The sequence below is a fragment of the Vanessa atalanta genome, chromosome 25, assembly GCF_905147765.1.
Source record: "Vanessa atalanta chromosome 25, ilVanAtal1.2, whole genome shotgun sequence".
Lineage (NCBI taxonomy): Eukaryota > Metazoa > Arthropoda > Insecta > Lepidoptera > Nymphalidae > Vanessa > Vanessa atalanta.
In genome coordinates, this window is record NC_061895.1 from 7,143,296 (window position 1) to 7,170,506 (window position 27,211).

Sequence of the window (27,211 nt, forward strand, 5' to 3'; positions counted from 1 at the left end):
TGTAGTTTTTTTTAAATCTTCATTGCTTAAAAAGTAGTATATAAATAATAATAAAAATGTTTATTTCATCAATAACCAACACAGTACAATAACATCACAAAGGTTGACAGGTTGAGCTCCAGTGCCAGAAGAAGTCGCTCTTCCTTAACACACTCATACTTTAGTTCAAAGTTATAAGATGAAACAAGCTAAGAATTACAAAAATACTAATGAAAATAGTAAATAATCATTTCAAATAATTCACTTTGACAAAAGCATTAAAATCAGACTACTCATTCTATTATTAATAAATGAAAGATTGAAGAATCATATTTTTAAGAACTTTGTCAAATTAAATTTCAAAATGAACACCACGCGACGCATTTATAGTCGAAAGGTGGAAATCTAATAAAATAATTATAGTAATTCTAGCTACCTATACTGACTTCGTCCTATCAGACTAAGGATCCACATGAAATGTTTATACACATATAACTCTATTAGTTAACACGGCGTAGACCGGTGAAGCTTCCAGTCGGCACTATTTTTTCCAATATCTTTAACAAACATTGTTATATTTCAGCCAATTAAAAAAATGCCCCTAATTAATTATACACTTAAACCCTCTTCATTAATCAGAGTGATGATTGGAGATTTGAGTGGTGAAAACTGCATGGGTAATATTTTTAAAGTTTTTGAGCTTAACGCGTTTACACACAGATACATTTTGTTGGAATATACAAAAATTCAAGCCTCTATACATAATAGATTTCTCTTTCATTATATTATTCAATCTTTCACTCATTCACATTCGCTCACCACTCATTCAATCAACGAACAGCTTTACTTGATTATTTAATATTCATTATTAAAAACATTGTCAAACAGTGCAGACGTGTCTTATTATACCTACCCCATTTCCCTTCAGGTTATGGGCCCAGGTCATGTTTAAAGTTGTTTAAATAATTAAAATTAATAGTAAAAGTGTTACTCAAAATGGATTCGAGAAGTAAAAGAAATATACAACAATTTAACGGTGATCGCTATAGTACTTGGAAGTTTCGTATAAGGTCACTACTAGAAGAAATGCAGTTATTGCCTGTTATTGACGAAGAACCACCACCAATACCAGATAATGAGTGGATTAAGAAGAATATGCTAGCAAAAGGTACGATTGTAGATTACTTGGGTGACACATTTTTAAGCTTTGCAAGAGGTTCTTCTACTGCAAAATCCATAATGGCCGAACTAGACAAAGTATATGAGCGGAGGAGCTTAGCGACTCAATTAGCTTTACGTAAACAGTTACTTAATATGAAACTACAGCCAGATGTGACACTATTCGAACATTTTAACAATTTCGATAATATCATTACTGAATTAATATCGGCTGGTGCAAAATTGGATGAGATGGATAAAATATCACATTTACTTTTAACTCTACCCACATCATACGATGGTGTTATAACGGCACTGGAAACACTTGGAGAGGAACAATTGCATCTATCTTTTGTAAAAACTCGTCTTCTAGATCACGAAGTCAAACTAAAGAATACCACGACGACAGAACTCAAAGTTTTACATACATCAACGAATAAATTCAAATCGCAGAACAAAATTGGATTCGATAAAAGGAAATCATATAATTATTATAAAAAGAAGTCATACACCGGAAATTCATCATATAAAATTTCAAAATTATATTGTGATTATTGTGGACGACGAAATCATATGAAGAAGGATTGTCGATTTTTCAAAAAGTTACAACAAAATGGAGGTAGTAGCGGCAGTAAAACAGCAGCTGCGAGCGCTTTGCAAATCAGAAACGATAACGAGGACAGTTTCGCATTTATGTTTTCAACGTGTAAGTTGTCAAATTCTTATAAATATCATATTAATAATATTGTTTTCATTTTAGATTCGGGTGCAACTGACCACGTTGTAAATAGTAAGGAATTATTTTCTTCCTACTCAGAGTTCACAATACCGATTAAAATTGGTATAGCTAAGAACAATGAAAGCATTCAAGCGTTTGGTAAAGGTACAATAAATGTCACTACTAATTTAGGTTTTCAAGGGGCGATTAATAATGTATTATATGCGCCGGACGTGCCATGTAATTTAATATCTGTATATCGTATTCAACAAGGAGGTATGGTTGTTATATTTAAAAATAACAGTGTTTATATTAACAATAGTATCAAGTGTTTAGTATCGAGTGTTATCAGTAATAATTTATTTAAATTAGTTTTTCAAGTGCATACGCGATCTCAACATAATTTAAATTTGTCTCAAACTTCTACATCTTACGAACTATGGCATAAGCGTCTAGGTCACTTAAACAAAAATAAATTTAACATTCTAAAAAACTTAATTGATGATAGTTACCTAATTAATGATATTATGCCTAATGATACATTATGTGAGTCTTGCATACTTGGTAAACAGTCGCGGTTGCCCTTTGCAAAATCAAAAGATAAATCAGTCAGAAATAGGCCACTTTTTATAGTTCATTCCGATATTTGTGGTCCTATTACACCACCTACATTTGATGATAAAAATTATTTTATTACTTTTATTGACGATTTTACTCATTATACAGTAACGTATTTGATGCATTCTAAATCTGAAGCATATAAATGTATGAAAGACTACGTAACAAAATGTGAAAATTTATTTAATTCTAAAGTTGTTAATTTATATTGCGATAATGGCCGAGAGTACCTTTCAAACGAATTCAAAGAATTTTGTGTTGACAAAGGGATAATGTATCATTTAACGGTTCCTTACACCCCACAACAAAATGGTGTATCAGAAAGAATGAATCGTACATTAACCGAAATGGCTCGAACATTGGTTACAAGTGCGAAATTAAATAAAATATTTTGGGGTGAAGCTGTTTTAACAGCTACTTATTTAATTAACATACTACCCACTAAAACTCTGATAAATAAAACACCATACGAAATGTGGCATGGTAAAAGGCCGAAAATAAATCATTTAAAAATGTTTGGATCTACTGCATACGTTCATAACAAAGCTAGAAAAACTAAATTTGATGAGAAATCTTTCAAGTCAATATTGATCGGTTACGATGCAAACGGTTATAGATTATTCAATATCGAAAATAATCAAGTTTTTATAGCTCGCGATGTTATTTTTGACGAGTTAAACTTTGAAAAATCACGCCCTACACGTAGCAGTAGTGACAACATTGAAACCCTTTCAAAATTTAGTAAGCCCGAAATTGATTCGGCAAAGCTAAAAATAGATCAACAACAAGATTCTTTTAATGACAATTCGTTGGACGGTTCATCGAATACCACTAATTTAAGACGTAGCGAAAGAATTCGAGAATTACCCCCAAAGAATTATAAGCAAATGCACGATCCTGATTTATTTTTATCTCTTTTTAATGATACGCAATCTTTACCTACATCATATAAGAATATCTTCGATAGGCACGATTCTGATAAGTGGTTGAACGCTATACAGGATGAAATTGAGTCGCTTCGAAGCAACCAAACGTGGACATTAGTCATTAGACCGAAAAATGTTAATATTATAAGTTGCAAGTGGGTATTTACAATTAAAAATAATGAATTTGGTGAACCTACACGTTATAAAGCTCGGTTGGTTGCTCGAGGTTTCACTCAAGAGTATTTACAAGACTATCACGAAACGTTCGCACCAGTGGCTCGGATAACTACTTTTAGATTTATATTAGCACTGGCAAATCAGTTTGATTTACATTTACACCACATGGACGTTAAAACCGCGTTTCTAAATGGTATATTGAAAGAAAATATTTATATGGAAGTACCGGAAGGTATTTTAGCAAGTAATAACCAGGTTTGTAAATTGAATAAAACATTATATGGCCTAAAGCAGTCGTCCAGGTGTTGGTATGCACGGTTCGATCTCATTCTCAAGGAAATGGGTTTTAAGAACTCTGAATTAGATCCTTGTCTGTACATATTAGATAAAAATTGTATAGATAAAAACGTGTATATAGTTCTGTACGTTGATGATTTAATTATTACTACTAAAAATAGTAATTTATTACAAGCGTTTAAAAACAGTTTAATGCAAAAATTTCAAATGACTGATTTGAAGGACTTAAAACTATTTCTTGGTATTAGAATTCAAAGAACAACTAATACAATTTCTTTAGATCAAACAACATATTTGCAAAATGTTCTAAATAAATTTTCTATGAAAGATTGTAATCCATCGAATTCACCTTTTCCTTCTAAAATCAATTTTGTAGCTTTAAATTCAGACACTCACTATGATGCACCTTGTAAAAATGTTATAGGATGCCTTATGTATGCAATGCTTTGCACAAGGCCAGATATTTGTGCTTGTATTAATATATTAAGTAGATATCAATCTAAAAATAACGAAGAGTTGTGGAAATATTTAAAACATCTCTTACGATACATTAAAGGTACAATTAATTTAAAATTGGTTTATAAAAAATCTGAATATAAAGAGATAATAAGTGGGTATGCAGATTCCGACTGGGGAGGTGACGAGAACGACAGAAAAAGTACAACTGGCTATTTGTTTAAGGCCTTTAATAATTGTACAATTTCGTGGACCACACGAAAACAAAATACTGTCGCCGTCTCTTCAACGGAAGCTGAATACATGGCTCTCTTTGAGGCTGTGAGAGAAGCAGTCTGGATAAGGTCATTGTTAAATAGTATTTCTATACAAATAACAGAGCCTATTGTAATATTTGAAGACAATAATAGTTGTATATGTATTGCCAATAACCCCACAAATCACAAAAAATCTAAGCACATAGATATAAAATATCATTTTATTAGGGAACAAATCGCTAATCAAATAATAAAGCTAGAACCTATTTCCACAGGAAATCAACTAGCTGACATGTTCACAAAAGCGATACCCTCCAAGAGATTTATAGAATTAAGAAAGAATTTAAATTTGTTTTGAAAAATAATTCATGTTTTGTGTTAATCAAGTAAATGAAGGAATGAGTTTATTTAATAAATAAAACTATGGTTTATGTAACTAAATAGTTAGTATTTTATTTGTAAAAATGAGTAATGAAAGAAATTATGTTATGGTATTGTTATATTATATTAACTTGTATTTTTGAGGGGGACTGTTGGAATATACAAAAATTCAAGCCTCTATACATAATAGATTTCTCTTTCATTATATTATTCAATCTTTCACTCATTCACATTCGCTCACCACTCATTCAATCAACGAACAGCTTTACTTGATTATTTAATATTCATTATTAAAAACATTGTCAAACAGTGCAGACGTGTCTTATTATACCTACCCCATTTCCCTTCACATTTTTATATTAAATTCTGTTATTAAAATTTCAATAATGGTATTGAATAATATATTTATTAGGCATCTATAGAAAGACTTCCAAAAATATAGATATATTTTTTAATACATAATAGTTAATTGAAACATTATAGAGAAATAAGACTGACTTTAAACATCACAAATAACAAAGGGCCCAATTGTGAACCCTGTGAGACACCAAAAATCGCAGTGAATTGTTTCGGTTTTAAGATATTTGCTATAAACCAAAGAATTTAATTTCCATAACAGTGTAACCTTATCTACATCATGTTCCTTAAATCCTGTACTTATGACGCTTTAATAGCATATCAGTAACGAAGGGTATTAATTTAGAAATAATGAATTTTTCGTAAAACCGAGTGGAAGTTTTCAGAATTGACATATAAAATCTTACATGCCATGAAATCTGTGGAAAAAAGCTCTTCATAGACCTACAATTAGAATGATATTTTGTCTTCTAATTTTAGAAGATTTTTCGATAATTTTGGAATAACTTCCTTCCAAAATTGTAGAATAAACGAATACTTGTCACAAACGGTATATATAAGAGGACTTTTTAGGCTCTATAAATAAAACTCACGTTAAATTTAATAAGTATTTATTTTAAAGCGCTAGATTATATATTTCTAAAGTTTATTCATCTATAATATTTAGTTTTATTCAAATTCTAAAACGTTCCCACTTCAAAACAAAACAATGCTCATATCACAGTCCAATTCTAATATTACTATATATTTTATTATTTATTATTTATGTTCATTGATCTGAAAATTTGTACTAATAGGTTTACAATAATCTATTTTAATAATGAGGTACTGAAGATCACAAGTGGATTCGCAAAAAAACCAATTTAATTCATAATAATTCTCTTCAAAACACAGCCCACGTTTCCGTATCTTAATCCATAATTATAACGGATCAATATTTATCACTATTAAAAATACTTTACAGTATAGCTTTGGTTACTATAATCTAACAAAATGTCGATATTTAAGTTTATTTTCTGATTCCGTACCTATAAAGAAAAAGGAACCCTTATAAGATAACTTCGTTGCCCCTCTGTCCGTCTGTCGATCTGTCTGTCCGTGAAGACCCCTTCTCTCAGGAACGTATAAAGTTAAAATGAATACCAAATTCTGAGGTCTGCGGTCTCATCACGTTATTACATCAGTAACGGTTTATTTATCGGTCTAGTGGTACAGAATGCAGGTTATTGAAAACGGCCGTAAGAGTAAGGACAGCAAAAGCAAAAACATTCATATCAGATTATATTTGTTAAATTTATTTTTAATTTTTGACAAAATAAATTTAACAATTATTATAAATTAATAATAAACTGAATAAAATAATTGAAAACGGAGCGGAGCGCCTTCGTAAACGAATAGATCTGTACAATTTTTTGTTGATATACTAATATTTGCATTACATTTTCATCAGTATTAACCCTACTTTTCCTTATTATTCGCATCATTCTAATCCATAGGAAGCAAGCTAATGGTAGCTTTTGAATTACCCCTCGTAATAAAATTCGACTATTCGAAAGAAAAACGAATTGTTTTTTATAAATATTAACCGGACATAAACGAAGCGATTGACGTTGTCATCTTTAAAACTGTCATAATTTGTCTAAAATAAGTGCCTCCGTCCTTGTGTTTGATTTTATCAACGCTTTGATAACAATTCTACTATTTGATCTAAAGTTGATATATAAAAAACTATCAATATAGTCTTACCATATTCTGAAACAAAATTAATGATCGTATTTACCAAAACCAAAAGTTTATCATAATTCCATTAAACATTTATCCTGATCGACGATTACTGTGCGTATTCTTGTAACATTCATATAAGTTTTCTTGACATTTTACATAAAACAAGTAAACTAATATCCAGTCTTTCCTTAACAATAGTCTTCCACTAATCAGTTTCTTTCCTTTACGATCAAACGAAATCTAATATTTTCGTTATTTCTTATATATAAATATGTTACTATAAAATGCATTATGTTTCAGCATTGAACGATAGAATATTAATCCTCTACAACATTATATAACGATTTTATATTTTTTAAAACATTTTGAAAATCTAGATTTCCACATTTTATTCGTAAGGGTCGACAATATTAAGTACAGTGAGGCAGCCGTCTTGAGATGCGATAGCCAGCGCTTTGCCTCCGTGCGCGCTCGCAACTCCAGTCACCTCTGCTGGAGCTCTGTATTCAGCTATGGCTTTACCATCTACAGTTCTGGAATAATTAACAACTTCTTGTTGTTATTGATCAATATAATTATCGTTCCTGATATTCATATCTTCTGTAACGATATTTTTAGAAGAGTTTCGAATTTGAAAAAGCTAAAATTTAAAAATAAGACGTTTAATGGATATTCCAAATTTAGTCTTTTATTTTGTGGTTGTATTGATTTCTTGGTGGAAGGGTTTTGTGCAAACTCGTCTGGAGAAGTACCCACTGATCATATTCAACTGATAATCAAATGAAAATAATGTAATGAGTCAAAATTTGATATTTTTAGTTTTCAGCTTCCATTGAAAAATTGCTGACAAAATTTAAAGTTTAATTTACAATCAAGATTATAATGTATTATCTGTATCTGTTTAATTTATCTGACATTCACTAAAAGTTCGATTATGAAACATATGATATGAACTAAGCTTTTTATTCTTTGTTAGCCAATCAAGGTCCCTCGCTATATGTACATGTCATGTGACATAATTCCTTACCTGAATACTCTCAGAGTCTTCCTTCCGCTATGATAATAGAAGACGTACTGGTCGGTTGAGCTAAACATGGTGATGATGGAGAAGACACCCTCGGCGGCTCTGGAGATGAGTTGCTGCACAGAGGTACCGCGCTTGAGCTCGATGAGGTCGAGTCCCCCGCGAGACGGCGCGCACAGCCCTGTCTTTCCGTCGCGAGTGCAAGCGCCGTTCCAACGTGGAACAAATCTGATGATTAAGGCTTAACATAATATACAGTTCAACTTCTTATCTTAACCTTTTTCAAATTCAAATGTAACTTAAACTACCATATAAAACAAAATATGCATTTCATCAGCGAAAATTTTACGTCATACAAAATCAAAAATCAAAATATACTTTATTCAAGTAGGCTTTTACAAGCACTTTTGAATCGTTATTTAACAAACTATTTAAAGTAAAGCTATCACCGGTTCGGAATGTAGATTCTAACGAGAAGAACCGGCAATAAACTCAGTTACAATTTTATGGATTGTATTCTTAAAATAAAAAACCAAGCTCCTTCATAATTAAACGAAGTTTGCTTGAAAGTAATGTTCCAAAAATATGAAATTTCGGACAAACGAATACAAATATTCGTTCTCTATAGTTACATTTATTCAACATTCACTTGAAAGGACATGTTGAAACCCAAAAAAATTATTATTACTATTTCGTTTCAAATTTAACTCGTGCTCAACAGCAGACGTAGAAACCTGCATTTGTCGGAAAAAGTACCCATGTTATATTCCCTCGCAGTAAAGAAGCGTATTGATCTAAGATCTTACTTATTTACTATTACAGAAAAAAAGAGCTTTTTTAACACTCACCTTACATGCCTCTTAGTTTTGATATCCAATATACCGGCCTTGTCGTTTCCAATCACCGCGACCCAGTGGGGCTTGTGAGGTAACGCCACTATGGACTGCATATCTTTTATCCCACTATTTTTGACGGGGATTCTGGAATTTTATTTGCATGGACCTTAGTCATAAATTGCATTAAATTAATATTTGATCATATTTTCATATAAGATATCATTTGTATTTGATAATGTTAAAATATTACGTTACTTTTATATATTTATTGTAGACCACTCAGAGAAAATAAATACAACATAGATCCAACCCTAATAAAAGACGCTCTTATCGCTACAAGGGCGCCATAATTGCTCTTCCAGACAACCGATGGTGTAGGTTAGGTTAGCTTACAGAATATTATTGTAGATTAAAATTTTCTCAATTTCCATAATGTTACAAATTATTCTATTCTATTAAATGAATATAACACATTTTAAGGTTCACATTTTTACCAAACAAATATAGTTGTTAGGAATATATTAATATGTTAAAAGTAGTAAAATTGTCTAAATCTCATTGTCTTTGTCTAGTATCTATAATATTAATGGTACGCCAGAAGGCTATGTATGGGTACGATCTACCCTAAAAGATTCTGTATTCATAATCATTAGTATTAGTCATAAAAAAACCGAGATGGTCCAGTGGTAAGAGCCCGTACATCACTAAATTTTCATGTGCTTTCAATTTCATTTTAATTTCTGTATATAATTCAACACGTGCTCGGCGGTGAAGGAAAACATCGTGAGGAAACCTGTTAAATAAATTTATTTCGTTAAATCTTATTCTAATGACGCTTCCACGCTTTTATCATCTTTTGAGTATTCTATTAAACAATATGGCATATTATTGTTTTATTTTTATTTTTTATTTCTATAGTCAGGTGGACTATCAAATGGACCACCTGATGATAAGTGGTCACCACCCATTGGCGCTATAAAAATATTAACCCTGGAACGTCACTGCGCCACTAACCTTAAGAACCATATATTATAATTATTTTTTAATCTTTGAACCAACTTACCTATGTAACCTTGCACCAGTCCTCGCGTGGAAAACATGCAAACATTCCCTGGAAGACTTGTCCATTCCCGGAGCCACAATATGATGTTCATCAGCGGAAACTACCGCCGCTCTATACCCTGTTCCACGAACTTCGTAATCTACTGTATAAATTTTCTCTCCATCTGAAATGAAAATGGTCTAATAATACTAAAATATAAAAATCATGAATTAAAAAGAAAATATCGCCTAGTTGCTGACGCGGGTTCTATTTTCGAATCGAAGATAGATTATAGATGGATAGATTTTATGACATTCAATAAGTACGCTGTATGTTTAATATTAAATAATGATTCCTGTGTATGCCTGAACTATTTCCAATCTTCTCGAAGTTGTCGGTTTTCCGATCCATCTGATTATTAGAGTGAGGGTATTAGGGTGAGAATAGTATATACAGTTCTATTAGGGCACACTCTTGTCAATTACAATATGCCTCATCAAAATATGGTAATTCCCAAGGGACTCTAGACTACTAGAGAAAATGGCCGTGTCAAAAACGGTCAGGAAGACATCTGATGCATTTGCCCTTTCCTTGCTAGTTATAAATAAACCTTCTGCCACAACTTTGCTTATGGAAGTATACATTTCAGATCTTTAAGCATCAAGAGTTTGGTATTACTTACCAGGTATGGTCCTAGCAACGATGTGAGCAACGGCCAAGTTGTCAACATTATCCGTCGCCACTAACATATCAATTGTTATTAATTTTGAACCGTCTTCTAAAAGTAGGAGCTGCTTAATACCTTTTTGTTCTTCTTTAAATACAACCTTGAAATCAAATAACGTTAATTCATTTTTATTCTAAAGTAACTTCATAATTTTAGATAGATGAATACACGATCATTATAGTTCTTTTGTACATCTTTAAAATGACTCATGGCTCATAATAAGCTGGCACCTGAGCCATGATTCAGCTCATGGTTTTGATCATAAAGTGTTGGTAGGAAAATATCCCTTGTATTATGTTATAATGTGATCAGATAAAAATCTTTAGTTCGCGGCCGCGTGCACGTTTTCATCTTGGTTTCAAAATATAGTTTAGTAAGAGTGCACAGTGTTTAATTTTTGTCCCGAAAAATTAGTGAAGGTTAATAAAGGTGAATGAATGAGTGAAGCGAGTAATTGTAAATTGTCGATACCTTTCTATTAATATTATTTGTTAGCTAACCTGTCGGTCCTGTGTGTCCCATACAATGACGCAGCCCGACTCCGCGGTGACGACGTGCGTGCCGGCGGGCGTGATGTGCGCGTGCGTGACGATGGCGCCGAGCGGCGCGTCGGCGAGCTGCGCCAGCAGGCGGCCCGCACTCGTGTCCCACAGCCCCCAGCAGCTGCGCGTCACAGTTACCGCCAGCGGCACATCGCGGGCCAGGCTAAAAAGCGATGGTTGCCGATTATTAAGTGTTTTACCTACTTTACCAATAAAACGCTTATGAAGCTTATAGTTAAAATACGTTATTATGTCAGTTTATTTCCCAGTCTTGTTTTTTTCTCTGTTAGTTCTTTCAATTTAGATTTATAATCCAACAAAATAATCTTCTAAATTAGAATTATTTTTTTGAGTAAATACTTAGAATCCGGCAAAGTGTGCTCGATTTAGATTAATGCGACTTGTCGCTTAAGATATTGATATACGAGTAGGTACGTTACATTAAAGATTATGTCCATGCTACGTAGCTATGCATAGGCTCGAAGCAATTCCTCGACACCATAATATACCAGAAACCTTTAGGCAAGTTCTAAAATCAAATATCATCTTCAGTTTGACATTTATGATATTTGTATACATCTTATTGTGAGTGACCCAGTGTAACTGCAAAGTCCCTTGCATTACATTTTAGGTCCTAAGGTTGGTGGTTCATTGTCTCTATAAGTGATAGTTAATATTTTGAAGTGCAAATGGGCGATGACTTCTTGACATCAAATATCACATCTGCCAGACTATTTGAAATTAAAAACTATAATTGTTAAAAAAAAACAACCACTAATTTTTATATATAAAATCCGCTGAAAGATCGCGTTAAATGACATCAACATAAAGTTAAATTATAAATGTCGTATAAATTACAAGAAAATTAACCTGATTGATTCAATGGGCAGTTCCTGTCTATCGATCTTATGGACTTGTTCAAATATATTGTCAATGTTCCATATCTTCACTGTTCGGTCTATGGAAGAGGTGATCACGTTGTTCCAAGCACCTACAGTTAGGGGCTCCAACTGAACAATTCTACCAAAGTGAGCATCTAGCACTTTAATCAGCTTTGTCGTTTCTAGACTCCAGACGTACAGGTTCTTCCTAAAAATTAACACGTAATTCAATCGAGTAAATTAAAAACTTTTTCTAAACATTCGCGAATATTTTAATAATATATATGCATATCTTTGTTATGTTATTTTATAGATTTGGTAAACTCGCCAGTATAAGTGAGAATTACTGGCGTAAAAAGTGTTTTAGATTTCTTAAGTTGCTCATATTTCTTGGCAAGAGTGATCACGTATTACATTACATTATATGACCTATTTGATCTATTTATTTTCTAAATTCAATTAAAGAAAGAATGTCCAATGCATTGGATTTCTGCAGATACAGCTTTGAGGTGTAGAAGACAGAGATACTCATAATTTATGTTATTATCGTCTGAGCATTCTAAGAGATATTTCAATTCACTTGTTTTTGAATTAAATATAGTTTATATAAACTAAAACCACGCAAATAGAGGATGAAATATATACATACCTTACTCCAGCCACAGCATAAGTGTTATTATTACTGATCATAAACGAGTTAGACAATGTCATTTTTGTGGAAATATTCCTGATAGTGTGAGGGAGTTTTAGGACTATACCCTCTAATCGTAGATCTTTTTCTTGTACATCTTGTTTCTCTTCCTGAAATTCAAAATTGTCGATGTAGCAGAACATTGCTTTAACGAAGATCATAGTTTGGGTCATTATAATTGTGTTTTATAAATATAGTTTTTTATTAGAAACTCTTATTGCATTTAAATCTTCAAATCTATCAGTACTTACTACTTCTTCTCCTTTTTTATCGTCGCCTTCTTCTTTGTTCTTATCATCTACATGATTACCTCTTGGTATGATATTATTGAAATCCCAAACTACGAAACTATACGTTGTTGTCGCTGTAATTAAATATAATTTAGTATAAAACATTTAAAATTTTCAATTCTAATATTAAGTATTTGAAGGCATTGTTTATATTTTTTTACTTTTAATTAAGTTTTAAACTTTGCTCTAAAAGTACGTATACCGAAATTCAATGAGATTTGTTTTAACTATGTTTGTGTCCTTTCAAGATGATAAAATGAAAATAAATATCAACTGTTTACTCAGTTAGAATATTTATTAATTTTAATTATACAATGTAACGAAATAATTGTAATTTTAACTCTCAAGAGACTAATTAAGTTAAGAGTTGAAAGATGAAATGTTCGGCGATAATTTTCCCAAAAAAAAATTGCATATGTCTGATTCAACGTCAGGTTAAGGATTTGTTGTGTATATGGTAGAACTCGAGACCACATGTAAAGTTATTTAATTTACATGGTCACGTGTTCTGTTTACTTTAAAATGCATGATACGCTATTCCAATTAATTTTGTCTGATATAATGAATCGTCGAGAATAAATTAATTTATTTAATTCTTACCAAGTAACATCCGATCCTTTTTACCCCTCTTCAACTGCAGCATTGCTTCTGCCGTGTCCGTGTATTGATGATGCAGTTCTTCAATTTTGTTCCATGTTTGTTGTTCTTCGTTTAATTCATATACCGAAATCTGTATTTTTTTTAAATGTAATGGAAAGAAAAGTAAGGCAACCAACTGATTCTATGTTAGCTTTATATATCGCTTTTGTAATATCAATTAGCCTTTGTCGATATTATCAATACGCTAATAACTGTTCTATAAGAAATTGTTGGTTATAAGGAAATTGTTTGCCATAAAATTACTGGTGACAAGCCAGTATCTCCCAAACAATTTTACTTCATATTGAATCCACGAAATATATATATATTTTACGATAGCATTTATTAAATCTTGTAAATCTATCATAAAAATACATAAATTTAATAATATAAATAAAACTACAGTTTTTAAATTACCATTTTACCAATCATCAACTTGAATTTTAAACGATAATTTTTACCTGATATCCTCTTTCGGGGTCACTCGTGTAAATCTTAGTCCAGTATTTATTTAATGTGAATGCGCCACGACACCTTAAAGGTTGCATCCAAGTCCCAGACTTGCAAAAATGCACCAGGAGCCGGTCGTCGTCCAGGTCTCCGCTCCACTTCACTAGGACTAAGTTTTCCAAGTCCCGGAATTCTATAGCTGGAGATAACATTGTTATTAGACTATGGTAGTTCAGTTAACAATTGTTACGGTTGACTTTTTATGATTTCAAGAACTAAATATTTAAAACGTTTAGAACGAAATATTATATTGTTTCTTTTGTCAGTATTATTTAACATCCCGCTTTTTGAAAATCGAGGATTCAATCAATTATAATAATTGAGAATTTAGTGTGTTTCGATTTTCCAAAATCGAGTTCTCACCTGATCTTTACGTTTTGAGGTCCAAGGAAACATTATTGACAATTTACAGTGTTCAAGAATAAAAAAAAAATGTAAAAATGATATATTCCTTTCCTAAAAAATCTATAATATTGTTTATTTGCATTAATAATTATTCTTTTTATTGTTACAAATACCAATACATTGTCTGATTAATTAAAAATGTAATATTTATTTTCATATTAAATTTATTAAGTGAAATTCTGAGCGTTTCGCTTCAAAGTATCACATTATTGTAAAAAAATGTCTCATTTTCTCCGTTCTGTTTTGCTATATCTGCTACTATTTTAACCCTAATTCAATATCTCGCACTCAGTTACCCGATTTTCGAACGGCAAGTCAGAAAATTCACGCCTCGTAACCCAGTTTACCTAATACATCTCAATATCGAACCCTACATCGGCGTTATATCTAAAATACCGAGAAGTTAAGGATAGCCTGCAGGAACAAGCATTTTATTTTATAATTTTAAATATCTATATAGTTAAAATAACTTCCAATTTAAGCTTACAGAGAATTTCCCAAGGCACATCATCATACGGTGCTGAATCGGGAGCAGGCTTGGTATCTTCCAGCTCTCCCCTCATGCTGTACTGCACCCAAGAATTAGGGCCGTATATGAACATGTGGTGGTTCAAAACATAAACACCACGCACTGTCTCACCTAAAATTTAAATTATGTTATTGAGCTGAAGAAGAACAAATTGATTTTTGACGACCTCCGTGGTCGAGTAGTGTGTACACCGGTTTTCATGGGTACGCTACTCTGAGGTCCCGGGTTCGATTCCCGGCCGAGTCGATGTAGAAAAATTCCATTAATTTTCTATGTTCTCTTGGGTCTGGGTATTTGTGGTACCGTCGTTACTTCTGATTTTCCATAACACAAGTGCTTTAGCTACTTACATTGGGATCAGAGTAATGTGTGTGATGTTGTCCAATATTTATTATTTATTTATTATTATTTTAATAATCAGCTAGTAGTGCCAATTATTGCCGTAGCTCACCTTCTTCCAATGGATTTTCCAGGGTTATGTATTCGCTGGTCAGCATATTTAGAAGAATAGACTGGAAAATATAGTAACATATTATAAACATGTCATGTTATAACTGTATAACTATTAAAACCCAAATTCCGGCAACAAAAATTGTTACTTACAACAGAATTATTGGTAGACGCAGCAGCCCATTTGTTATCTGGTGACAGTTCCAGGTTTTGCATAATACCCTCTAATTGCGGACAAAGATCTCTGGCCAGGTCTGAAGTCGACAGATCCCAGGATATGACCCGACTCGAAATGGACACAACGTAACGTTTGTCCGAGCTGAGACGGAACGCGAATACAGCGAATTGATGACCTTCGAGCGAATACTGAAATGACATATGGTTTGGTTAATGGAAAAATCTGGCTCGAAAGCTTCCAAAAATATTAATCGAGACATTTCTAGAATAATTTATGTTACTTAAAATCAGCTATAAAAAGCGAGCAGAAATAAATAAAAACAGCAAAATGTAAAGCGACGTGTTACTTTTTAAATATAATTAATCGGTGGTATCTCTATATCGGAGATTGTTAAATTAATGTGTGAGATAAAGCAGATATTGACGTATAGTGCAGCTCGTGTACCTTCAGCGGGCCGCCCGGCGTGTGCAGACAGTGGTGCGCGGGCAGCAGCGCGCAGTGCGAGCGGCCGACGCGTCGACACTGCTGCAGCAGCGCCGCCACGGCCGCGTGCTGCGCCTCGGGCAGCAGGCGGCCCACCAGCTGCGGCGCCAGCATGTCCGGGAACTGGCCCAGTATGGCGCCGCCCAATCGCAGCGCGTCCGCCACCAACGTTAACTCCCTGCCGGACACCGAATGTTTTCTTAGGCGAGCGAGGTTAAATTACTTTTTTAATCTGGCGCCTTTGAATTAAATTCCAAAGGAGGACTGTAAATAAATTCTAAGATTTAATCTCTACATTAACGAATCCTATACTAAAGGACATTACAATAGTAACGACTTTTTAAAAATATAACATTTAAAAAAATTCCCGGTAAGTTTCGTTGGCCGGTTCTTTTTGGGTCCGAGATGTTAATCTCCGAAACGGTGTTTGACAATTCAATATGGGATAAACATTTTTTGACTTTGCTTTTACCTACAATCGGTGTCAAAAAAAAAAATGAAAGAAAAATCAATTTATTTTCGTTTTCGGAATTTTTTAGTGACGTTCATAATGATATGTATGTACCTCACAGCATCTTTATTAACGTGTAGCTTGGCATCTTCGAAGTCAGCGAGAACGGCTTGAAGCGGACAGCAGTTCAGTTTCGCGTGCAGCCACTCGTAGTTGAAAAGAACTTCAGCGTAGAGATCAGTAAAACGCTTAGACCGAACGAGGTGAAATGGGAGTTCACCAAACTGGAAAAAAACGAATTTCTTAATGACAGTACAAAATAAGTACATAATTTACTGCTTGTAGGTTATCAACATATACTAATATTATACAACATAAAATAAATTTTCGAAATAATATTTGTATTAATTTGTCCTTGGCTGTCACATCGTTACAGCATAACGTTCAGTTTCTGAAACACTGAACAAACTCAAATTAACTAATTTGCCTTTAATATGAACCCTCATTGACGTGATCGACTTCGACCAATGACTCAGATTTAAACCAGTCACGTACTTTTCCAAGTTGTTAATTACTGATTGTATACAGATGATTGAACCGTAATGATGAGTGGTTTTGCTCTCAAATTGGACGAGGAATCAATCAAAAATCAATCAAAGGAATCAATGTTATGTAATGATGTAAATATTATCCAAATCTTAGGATCTTAGATTTACTTGATGGTGGGCTTTGTGGAAGCCCGTCTAGATAGGTACCACCCACTCATTACATATTCTACCGCCAAGCAACAAGACTTAGTATTGTTGTGCTCCGGTTTAAAGGTGCGTGAGTCAGTATAACTACAGGTACAAGAAACGTAATACCTTAGTTTCCAAAGTTGGTGGCGCTAATGTCTATGGGTAGTGGTGACCACTTAACACCAGGTGGCCCATTTTCCGATATGCCTACCAACATTATATATTTGTATTATTATTAAGCAGCTAGACAGTAATCTTCAGCAGTGCTGTGTACGTCTGTAATTGGTACATACATCAGATAAGTATCAGTTTTAAATGTTTAGTGTTAAGTGTTTAATGTATGTACTGTTGATGTGCCATTCAAATAAAAATAAAATAAAACATCATAAAAAATTGTAAAATTTTGTGTGGATCCTGTGTTTAATCTTCTCTTCATAAAAGAGGGCAGCTAATCCAATCTACATGCACAATTTTTTTTGGGCATTTCTCTACTTGCACGCCATCATAAACAGAACCATGTTTGAAATTAATTTATACATTATTTTTTTACATAACCAGGGTCTAGCTACGGTTTCGGACTATTATATAAAGAAAATGATATGATATAAATATATTTTTATACCCTATAACAATTAGGAATAATACAGATTTTCACTAGTGAAAAAAAAATATGTATAATTCGATCATTAGTTCTGGATATTACCGCCTCCATAAAAACAAACAAATTTTACCTCTTTATAATAATAATATAGATAAAAGTAGGCACTTGCGCGTCTAGTTCACTGACCTTGCGTAAATTATATCTCTTAGAGGAACCATCAGCGGAGGTAAAGACAAGAGGCTGTAGAGGCACTTTTCTATCGGCGACGCCCTCTTTATCTGCGAGATTGAACCTGTGACGTTGGATCTCGGTGTACTTGAACGGTTTTGGTATACCACCGCCCCATATCCCTATAAAGTATATAAATAGCGTAATATAAAAACAATATTAAAAAAAAATCAAAGATCAAACGAAACTTCAACCTGAAAATGTAAAATTGGACATCGCAAATTAATGTCGTCCTAACCGAGTTCGGTCACAGCGGCTAATTTCCAGAGAGACCAGTTCACTACACAGGACATATTATAGTGCAGAAGTGTGTGTGTGTGTGTGTGTGCACACAGGTGTACTCTCTATTCCCACACTCTCATAATCCAATGGAACGGAATATCCGACACAACCAGATGCAAAACTTACGACTTAACGTGCATTCCAAGACACGAGAGTATACACGCACTCAAATTCCAAACTCTGAGTTGTTACTAAGAATTTATCGATAGAAGAACCCAGTAACTTTTTATTGGGATTTGAAAATAGAATCTCGTGATCTGCGGCTTTATATCTAACCACAGACCAACGAGGCAGTCAAACAGATATCGCGGACATCACGTAACACCATATGTACATGTATCATCATCAGAGGAATCAAGAGGATTTACTTTATATCTATCTTAAGCATGACAGCTTAAAACTTAGAATAACTGTTTTATATTTGTTATAAATATGAAAGAATAGTATCGATAAAGTAAATTTTAAATAATTGAGACTTTAAGAGGTTACCATTGAAGTAAACTTATTATACATTTATGTGATTCTATTAATGTTAAATAAGGTACTTTTATTTATTAAATATTATATTGAAAATGATTAATTTATAATTTATTAGTATTTTAGTACAAGCTCTCTCCTCCTCTGAAACATTTAATCACAACATTGAGCCGCATTGATATAACATAATCATATTTATGGTAAAATAAAACGAGCCAAATACTATTTCCACAAAATACTCTTAAAATTCTTACCTAAGTAATAATCCGCAATCATGGAATGAAAGTACATCGCCATATTCATATTCTTGAAGTACCTCTCACGTGCGGTGTCTCGGAACTGCCTGTGGTACCAGTTCATAACGCTGACCCCGTCTGCTTCTCTCTCAGACAGATAGTTTGGGAGATCGTTACGAATTCTGGAAATGTTTTCAATGCGTATTTAATTTAAGATAAATTATAATTTAAAACTAAATCTATCTACTGGATACCTTGTGGATACCTATCTATGGGAAATTATATGGAAATACATACATGAGATTCGATTTGCTTATGTTGTATGTGTTAACAATGAAAGCACATTTTTGCAAAAAATAGGTATACTTTTGTAAAGTTTGGGAATTTTGAGGATGTTACTGCACGCGAATGTGGACAAATTTTATTCTAAATTAATTGTCGTTCGTGGCAGGCCGTCAAGTGTTAGTTAAAAACAAGTAGTTCATCTTCTTCCTCGGAGTTCTAGTTTCATTCATACCTAATTTCATCAAATTCGGTTCAGAGGTACTTTCGTATTTTTAATATAAGTATAAATTTATATGACATTGGGCTTAACCTATTTATGTGTAACTGTTATCTAGCAATAATCTACCTGGTCCATAACAAAGGTGGTATTCTTCTGACCGGTGGAAGATGGTACTGATAAACGTCATCTAAGACCTTGTCGTCTAATGATATCAGGTCTTCCAGTTCAGTCTCCGATAGACCACTCCTAGCTGCAGTGATGTAGGCCAGAGCGTGGAAGACTAGAAGACGTCCGTGCTGAAAAATATTTTTTGGCTCAAAACATTATACGAACGTGCATAAAAACTATTAGAGATGAAGAAGAAACTGGTCTGTAGAAGTCCATAAGTCATCATCGGCTTGAAAAAATATAATATAGGCGTATAATATAAATTTGTGTTTATAATTCATCTCGTGCTCGACGGTGAAGGAAAACATCGTGAGGAAACCTGCATGTGTCTAATTTCAACGAAATTCAGCCACATGTGTATTCCGCCAACCCGCATTGGAGCAGCGTGGTGGAATATGCTCCAAACCTTCTCCTCAAAGGGAGAGGAGGCCTTTATCCCAGCAGTGGGACATTTACGGGCTGCTTATGTTATGTTATGCTTATGTATGATATAATGTTAAAGTTCGTACCTGTTTTTCAATCCGCTCAAACAACATCATAATTGAATCCATAACGGTTGACGCCAAGTGCGTATCTTGAGGTTTTGTGTAACTCCTCCATCTACAAACCTATAATAACACGTTACCTCAACCATTTTGTACTATAGCATGATTTGTAGCTAAACCAATTTGGCTCCTAATGAAGAGACGATTGAGTAGAGAATATTGATCACTACGTGTTGATAAAAATATATTGGACAGAATTTTATCTAAATGATGCCGAAAGCACTTAATAATAGTCGTCCTTGTCTGAATTCGAACCTACGATCTTAAATTATGGTACAATTCTTTCATAAATAATAGGCACGGACAATTGGGCTGTCTCAACAGGCAGTAACAGCACATTCACCCTTCAAACCGGAACACAATAATACTAAGTAGTGCTATTTGGTGGTAGAATATGTGATGAGGAGGTGGTACCTACCCAAACCGGCATACACAAAGCTCGAGGAGTTCGATCAACGGAATTTAGTAGACATTTAATATGAATATAATGATTACGAATCGCCTTTACCTCAGCAAAAACCAGCTTGACAAATATAGGCAATGAACATTGTCCAATAGCATTGGAGACCAGACGCCATTGGTAGTTAGACAGATCTCTTGCAGCTGACGCCATCCACAATCTACAATTAATATAAATGATGAAGTGGTGTTTTATTGTTGAAAAATAAGTATTAAGACATAATTTTACGTCAATAATTATTAAGAAAATAGTTTCTTACATTACACAATTACATTTATTTTGATGCATTAATCTAGCCTAGATCTCTGCTGAATAAAAACTGGTATCGTGAAAATATTATAAAGAAATGTCTATATTCGAAATTAAATAATAATAAAATATATAGTCCATTATATATGTGTATGTATATCCGTCAAAGGATACTAAAACTAATAGATCAAACTCGATTAACGAATGTTTTCGTCTATTCAATTATTCAACGTTTTATTCAAAGAGTTAGTTAAAAACTTTGACAGCTTCTTTTATTAATAATAAATGGCAAAATTATTTCTATCGTCCATCTTTCTTAAATTGAAAGTATTTATTATATTATTATATCATAAACATTTTACACCTTTTAATTTATTAAAATTGAGATTGTCTCAAGCTCTTACGGTTGTCTGGAGGCGATCGTTACTTACCGAATATATGCATCTTGAATCGCTTTATCATAATAATATGGAAATTAATGGCGTTTGTAAAATAATAATTGAGTTATATCAAATACTCCTCTTATTTTTATACGTCTTGGTGTATTCTTTAAACAAATCATTAAAAGTTTTTAACTTGTCACGCAGCTTCTCAAAATGTCATGCTTACTTCAAAACTTGCATCGCGAGATCCTCTCCCAAGGCTTTGACTTCTAGGAAATTCTCTTCTGAATCAATCATTCGCCGCAACACGTCATATTCTTTCGATACTTCTGGATTTGCTTCTTCACATGCACACGTTACAATAATCTGTAATAAAATATGATTTTTATGGCATAGGTTAACGAACAGGTAAATAGGCTATCTGTTAAGTGGCCAAGCCTGGCCATAAATATTGGCTTCATATAAAATTATAGCAATTTCTTAGATAAACAACGTGCTACCAATCTTGGGGAATGAGATACTATACCCCTGTGCCTTTAGTTGCCCTGAGTTAGTTACACTGGCTCACTCAACCCCAAAACCGAAACACAATATTACACTAATGGCAGTACAATATATTATGAGTGGGTAGGACCATGACCAAGTATTATTAACACGCTTATATTAGCTTCACTTGTAACTATGTACGTAAGAAAATCTTAGAATCTTAATTTGACCCATTTCCCGGTCTTCGATTAGGATGCAATTTTGCACTTGACTAGCTTGGCGGCCTCCCCAAGATGGCGGACTGGCTGTTTGAAATCCACCCCCATGATATGGATATCAAATGAAAGGATTTGCTGTCAGGAATACGAAAAAAATAGTCACGTGACTTAAATCCAATATTGCAGACGTCCAAGATGGCGGATTGGCTATTTGAAATGCACCCCCATGATATGGGTATTTAATGAAAGGGTTTGCTTTTGTAATTGTTAGTGCGTGCAAAAGCGTGTTTTTTAAATTTTTTTTTTTTTAAGTAAAACAATTTCGGTTTAAAATCAATAAATGTATGTAAGCATACGTTGATTATTATTAAAATAGTTATTTATTATTTTGTAATATTTTTATTGCTAATTTAATTGTAAAATTTTTACAAAGTATGGAATATATACATTCATTATTTTAATGCAGAATTATCAAACTTCAATGTTACTTCTTCAGGTGATGGATAACTCTCTGATTAACGAATTATCTATTGTTAAAGTTAGAATCGGAGTCGATATTTGTTCGAATAAAGCTTTTTTTATAATCTTATATATTAATAGCGTAAGCCGATTTTGTGATCAGTGATTTTGGGACGATAGCTGCACATCATTTGTTATGGTCTCATTTTGAAGACCTCCAGCCGTAGATGTGCAGAAAAATAAAGAGGATTCCTGGTTGCAATTTATTCAATTGTTACGATTTAATAAATATTTTTAGAGAGTGGAAATAAGTTACTGGCCGGCTAGAGAGCGGTACTACGACTTACGGTATAAAAAAAAATGGCCAACGTAAACAAAATTAAAGTAAATTGTTATAAACAAACTCCAATTCAAAAATAATGTATACTATTTGATATTAAAAAAATAATTTAAAAGAGAGTTCATAATTTATCGCTCTAAATGTAGATCAGTGACTTGCCGTTTACAATGAAAAGGAATCAAAACAAAACCTGTCATAGATTTCTTAATTCCTACAAAATCTTTTGAATAAACGCGAAATTTCGCGGGATATCGATTAGTATATGTTTATAGTGTTTATAAAACACAAAGGCAAGCTGTCTGGGCGTCACAATTACATGCGTCAGTGCTCCCATGACGTCCTATGATTGCGTCTAAATAAACTTGAGATGATAACATTTATGTATTCCATGAATAAAATACCCATTGAATTATTTAATTACGTCACCATTTTTGTAAAGTGTTATGTCCCGAGAAAAAAAAATCACCTTACAATGGGGTGGCAGTCTCGTTGGTAACCATGACACCTTGTTGTTTTCAGTACCGATACCCGTTAGCTGATCTACGGAGTCCAGGTACAAAAGGAGAGGTTGCTGTTGCGAGGCCAGAGTCAGCAGCTGCTTGAAATGTGCGGTGAGGGGAACCAGGTCATCAGGGATGCTTTCAAATGGAAGTGCGAAGTTGTAGGAGATCTAAATAAAATAATATAATTTCAATAAATTCAGTTCAATAATATATACGCTAATACTAAAATAACTTACTAAATTACTAGTATTTAGATGAATTATTATCACAACATCAATTTACTTGGTGGTAGGTACCACCCACTTATATGACACTTGGAAATTCTAAACGATCCTTACCTGTTGACAGATAGATATAAGCGTAGGCGTAAGAGCGCTGGAGTCAGGAGTCGTTCCAAGAAATCTAATAATGTTCGTAGGACGAACTTCTGCGAACCAAGTATCTAAGGACATCGCTGAACTCTTCGCGAGAAGACTTGTCTTACCACAACCACCTATAATTAAAAGATTATTGAATTCAAATATAACGCCCTGACCGAAATAGTTTACGGCGGTCAAGGTAGACCAGTTAACTACGCATAACATACTGAGATGCACAAGTTTGTGTGCAAACACAGGGTACTGTCTCTATTCCGTCGCTCATAATCAGATGGGATTGTAAATCCGACACAATTGAAAATAGTTCAAGCATAGAACCGACTTTAAGTGTTTTTCGAGGAACGGGAGTATACACACTTCCAACTTCCAGATTTCGGGCATTTACTAAGATATTATAAATATATTACTAACTGACATGACTGTATTTTTATATGTTGAAAAAGAGTAACTACTGAGTCTCTTGCCGGTTCTTCTCGGTAGAATCTACATTCCGAACCGGTGGTAGCTTTACTTTAATTACTTTGTTAAATGACGATTCAAAAGTGCTTGTAAAAGCCTACTTGAATAAAGTATATTTTTATTTGATTTGATTTAGAAACCCAATAAGTTTTAACAATCTGACCTGGGGCTTCTCTCCTCAGACTCAGATCCTCGAGATGTCTGGCGTAATATTAAGCCATCAGAGCAATGAAATTCAAATATACAGTACATACAGATGTCCTGTCCAAAATTTTTCTAATAGTTCCAAAATAAATTGCGAAATTCACAGCTGATAGTAAATGGTTATTAATGTTAGTAATTAGAGAAGCATTAAAGATATTATCAGACAAAATACGACCTTCTCCATACAGCACGAGTGGTTTATCCGAACTGTTTGTCATGTAGTTCTCGATAAAGTTTAGGTCGTCTTCTCGCCCATGGAAAACTTTAACTGAATTGTTACAAGCGTGGAGATGCTGCAGTATTTCTGTTACTATCTGCCCTTGAGCGCTGCTGTCTTCCTTGCGCATTGCTCTAGAATTTTATACCAAGAATATACGTTTAGAACCACATATTCTCTACTTAAACATGAAAACGATTACGTTATCTTTTTTTCTCCAATTATTTGTCAACGTTTATAGCAATCATTTATCGAACAATGTGTAATATTATTCTAACTAGGCAATAACAAATATCAAAAGATTTACGACTTAAAATGTTTTGATTTTGTAGATCTGAAAAACCACTCTTAATATGAGCAATATAATTATTTATTATGAACAGGAATTTAAAGCACAATTTTCTATATACCTTAACTCGAACCAGAAAACTAATCAACTAAAGTTATAATTGTTTAAAATAATAAAAATGCGCCACCTATCAACGAGTTTGATGATATTCTTATAGAAATGCGATATGAAATGGTTGAGATATTCGCCGTGAGTCTCATTGTCCAAGCCATCGCGTCCAATCCACTCAACAGTATATCTGTTAACAAAAAGGTGTTATTGAATTATGATTAACTCACTATCCAGTATCTGTATCAGCCTGATGTTCCACTACTGTTCAAGAAGTGTTTGGCAAAATAATAATTGTTACATTTTTGTCATGATATTTTTCGTGACCGTTTAACTGGGGTTAGTTGTTAACTCAATTGTGCCCAGGACTGACTTGGTTTAACGTATTTTTTAAGGATTTATGTAAATATCACCTGATCAAGGGTTATTGGCATTAGACATGGTTTATAATTCGATATATTATATTAATGAATAAAAAAGCATACAGGTATATTATACAAGATTATATAGACGATAAAAAAGCGTGGAGGTGGTGATTTTTCTTGGTTCTTCTCGGTAGAACCTAATTAAACTAGTTCCAAAAGTATTTAAGCTTCCAAGCGGTATACAGTATTATTAAAATTATGACTAGACAGCCGACAACCACCATTGTTTATATTTCTGTTTTAGTTTTAGGTTGAGTTCGTCTATATAATTGCAATTACAAGGAACATAAAACTTCTCAAAGTTGTACCCAAATTTGACTCCTTACATCGCCAACCATGTAAGGTTAATAACGGTTAATTTACTTTTAGTGCCAATGCCAATAACTTATGTAACTCTCGTTCCTTCTTATTTAACAAAAATAAATTGGTGAAGTTTCAAGTGAATTCAAATCTTTTCATAAACAATGCGTTCGGTTACAGCGAACAGAAAGTTTTAAGGAACAATGACCCCAATGTAACAATCGCTCAGAATCAAGTCGTAACTAAAGCCTTATAAAAGTTTAGAGAGATTTATATAACGTTACAAACACAAATGTCTTTGGTACTCTTAAAACAATTATGATATGGCTTCTCATGACGAAATGCGATTGATCAATAACTTGGGAAGCCAAACACCAGACTTACAATTTGGACAAATTGTAATTTTGTTGCTTGTAGATTTACAAATCTATAGAAATTAAATCAAAGGTTCGGTTCGTTTGAAAATAATCAAGTACAAGAATATAATATCATATATAATAATGGACGTTGTTACACCGTTACCGTTTTATCAATTACTACAAAAATTGGTACATATATTTATTTTTGCATTATGATTTTTTTATGTTATCAACTTTATAAGTCGTCGCATGGTGTTGCTGTAGCCCAACATTTTGTACCGTTCAATATAATATTTATATTGAATGCCATGATAATTAACACGTATAAAAAGAGGCAGGACAACGTCGACCAGTCTAATAATAAATGATATTCTAGAAGGAATGCTTTTTGATGCAGAACTTGATTCTAAATAATATTACTAAATTTATTAAATGCTTAAAAATAGAAAAAATAAAAATTATTATAATTAAATTAAATTATTTTTTTTTTTTTTTAAAAAGCGTTCCTGAACCAATGTTCAAATGTTTATGTTTCAACTTCAACTTGCTTTTTTTTTTTTATATATATTTATGCGGAATATTATTCGTACATATTTATTTTTTATTTATTTAATATTGGACAGCATCACATACATTACTCTGATCCCAATGTAAGTAGCGAAAGCACTTGTGTTATGGAAATCAGAAGTAACGACGGTACAAACACCCAGACCCAAGACAACATAGAAAACTAATGAACTTTTTCTACATCGACTCGGCCGGGAATCGAACCCGGGACCTCGGAGTGGCGTACCCATGAAAACCGGTGTACACACTACTCGACCACGGAGGTCGTCAAAATGTTATCGTATAGATCCCACAAATATATC

The 27,211-nt window shown here is 33.2% G+C and overlaps 1 protein-coding gene across 1 annotated transcript in view; it reads right to left on the reverse strand.

Annotated features, from left to right (window-relative positions):
• Positions 1-7,437: 7,437 nt before the first annotated feature.
• The window catches only part of LOC125073726 (NACHT and WD repeat domain-containing protein 2), a 40,432-nt gene continuing 20,658 nt past the window's right edge, over positions 7,438-27,211 (reverse strand). Inside the window, exons 7-32 of the mRNA XM_047684716.1 lie at positions 25,338-25,448; positions 24,820-24,995; positions 23,943-24,097; positions 23,568-23,771; positions 21,825-21,964; positions 21,015-21,126; positions 20,471-20,569; positions 19,920-20,089; positions 19,307-19,470; positions 18,252-18,415; positions 16,842-17,011; positions 16,238-16,454; positions 15,769-15,981; positions 15,617-15,677; positions 15,124-15,276; positions 14,183-14,370; positions 13,683-13,812; positions 13,047-13,156; positions 12,751-12,902; positions 12,091-12,309; positions 11,179-11,383; positions 10,634-10,778; positions 9,973-10,135; positions 8,922-9,053; positions 8,077-8,301; positions 7,438-7,582 (exon numbers count right to left, since the gene is read on the reverse strand). Of these exons, the coding sequence (XP_047540672.1) occupies positions 7,438-7,582; positions 8,077-8,301; positions 8,922-9,053; positions 9,973-10,135; positions 10,634-10,778; positions 11,179-11,383; positions 12,091-12,309; positions 12,751-12,902; positions 13,047-13,156; positions 13,683-13,812; positions 14,183-14,370; positions 15,124-15,276; positions 15,617-15,677; positions 15,769-15,981; positions 16,238-16,454; positions 16,842-17,011; positions 18,252-18,415; positions 19,307-19,470; positions 19,920-20,089; positions 20,471-20,569; positions 21,015-21,126; positions 21,825-21,964; positions 23,568-23,771; positions 23,943-24,097; positions 24,820-24,995; positions 25,338-25,448 (4,123 nt within the window). The remainder of the gene's footprint in view (positions 7,583-8,076; positions 8,302-8,921; positions 9,054-9,972; positions 10,136-10,633; positions 10,779-11,178; positions 11,384-12,090; positions 12,310-12,750; positions 12,903-13,046; positions 13,157-13,682; positions 13,813-14,182; positions 14,371-15,123; positions 15,277-15,616; positions 15,678-15,768; positions 15,982-16,237; positions 16,455-16,841; positions 17,012-18,251; positions 18,416-19,306; positions 19,471-19,919; positions 20,090-20,470; positions 20,570-21,014; positions 21,127-21,824; positions 21,965-23,567; positions 23,772-23,942; positions 24,098-24,819; positions 24,996-25,337; positions 25,449-27,211) is intronic.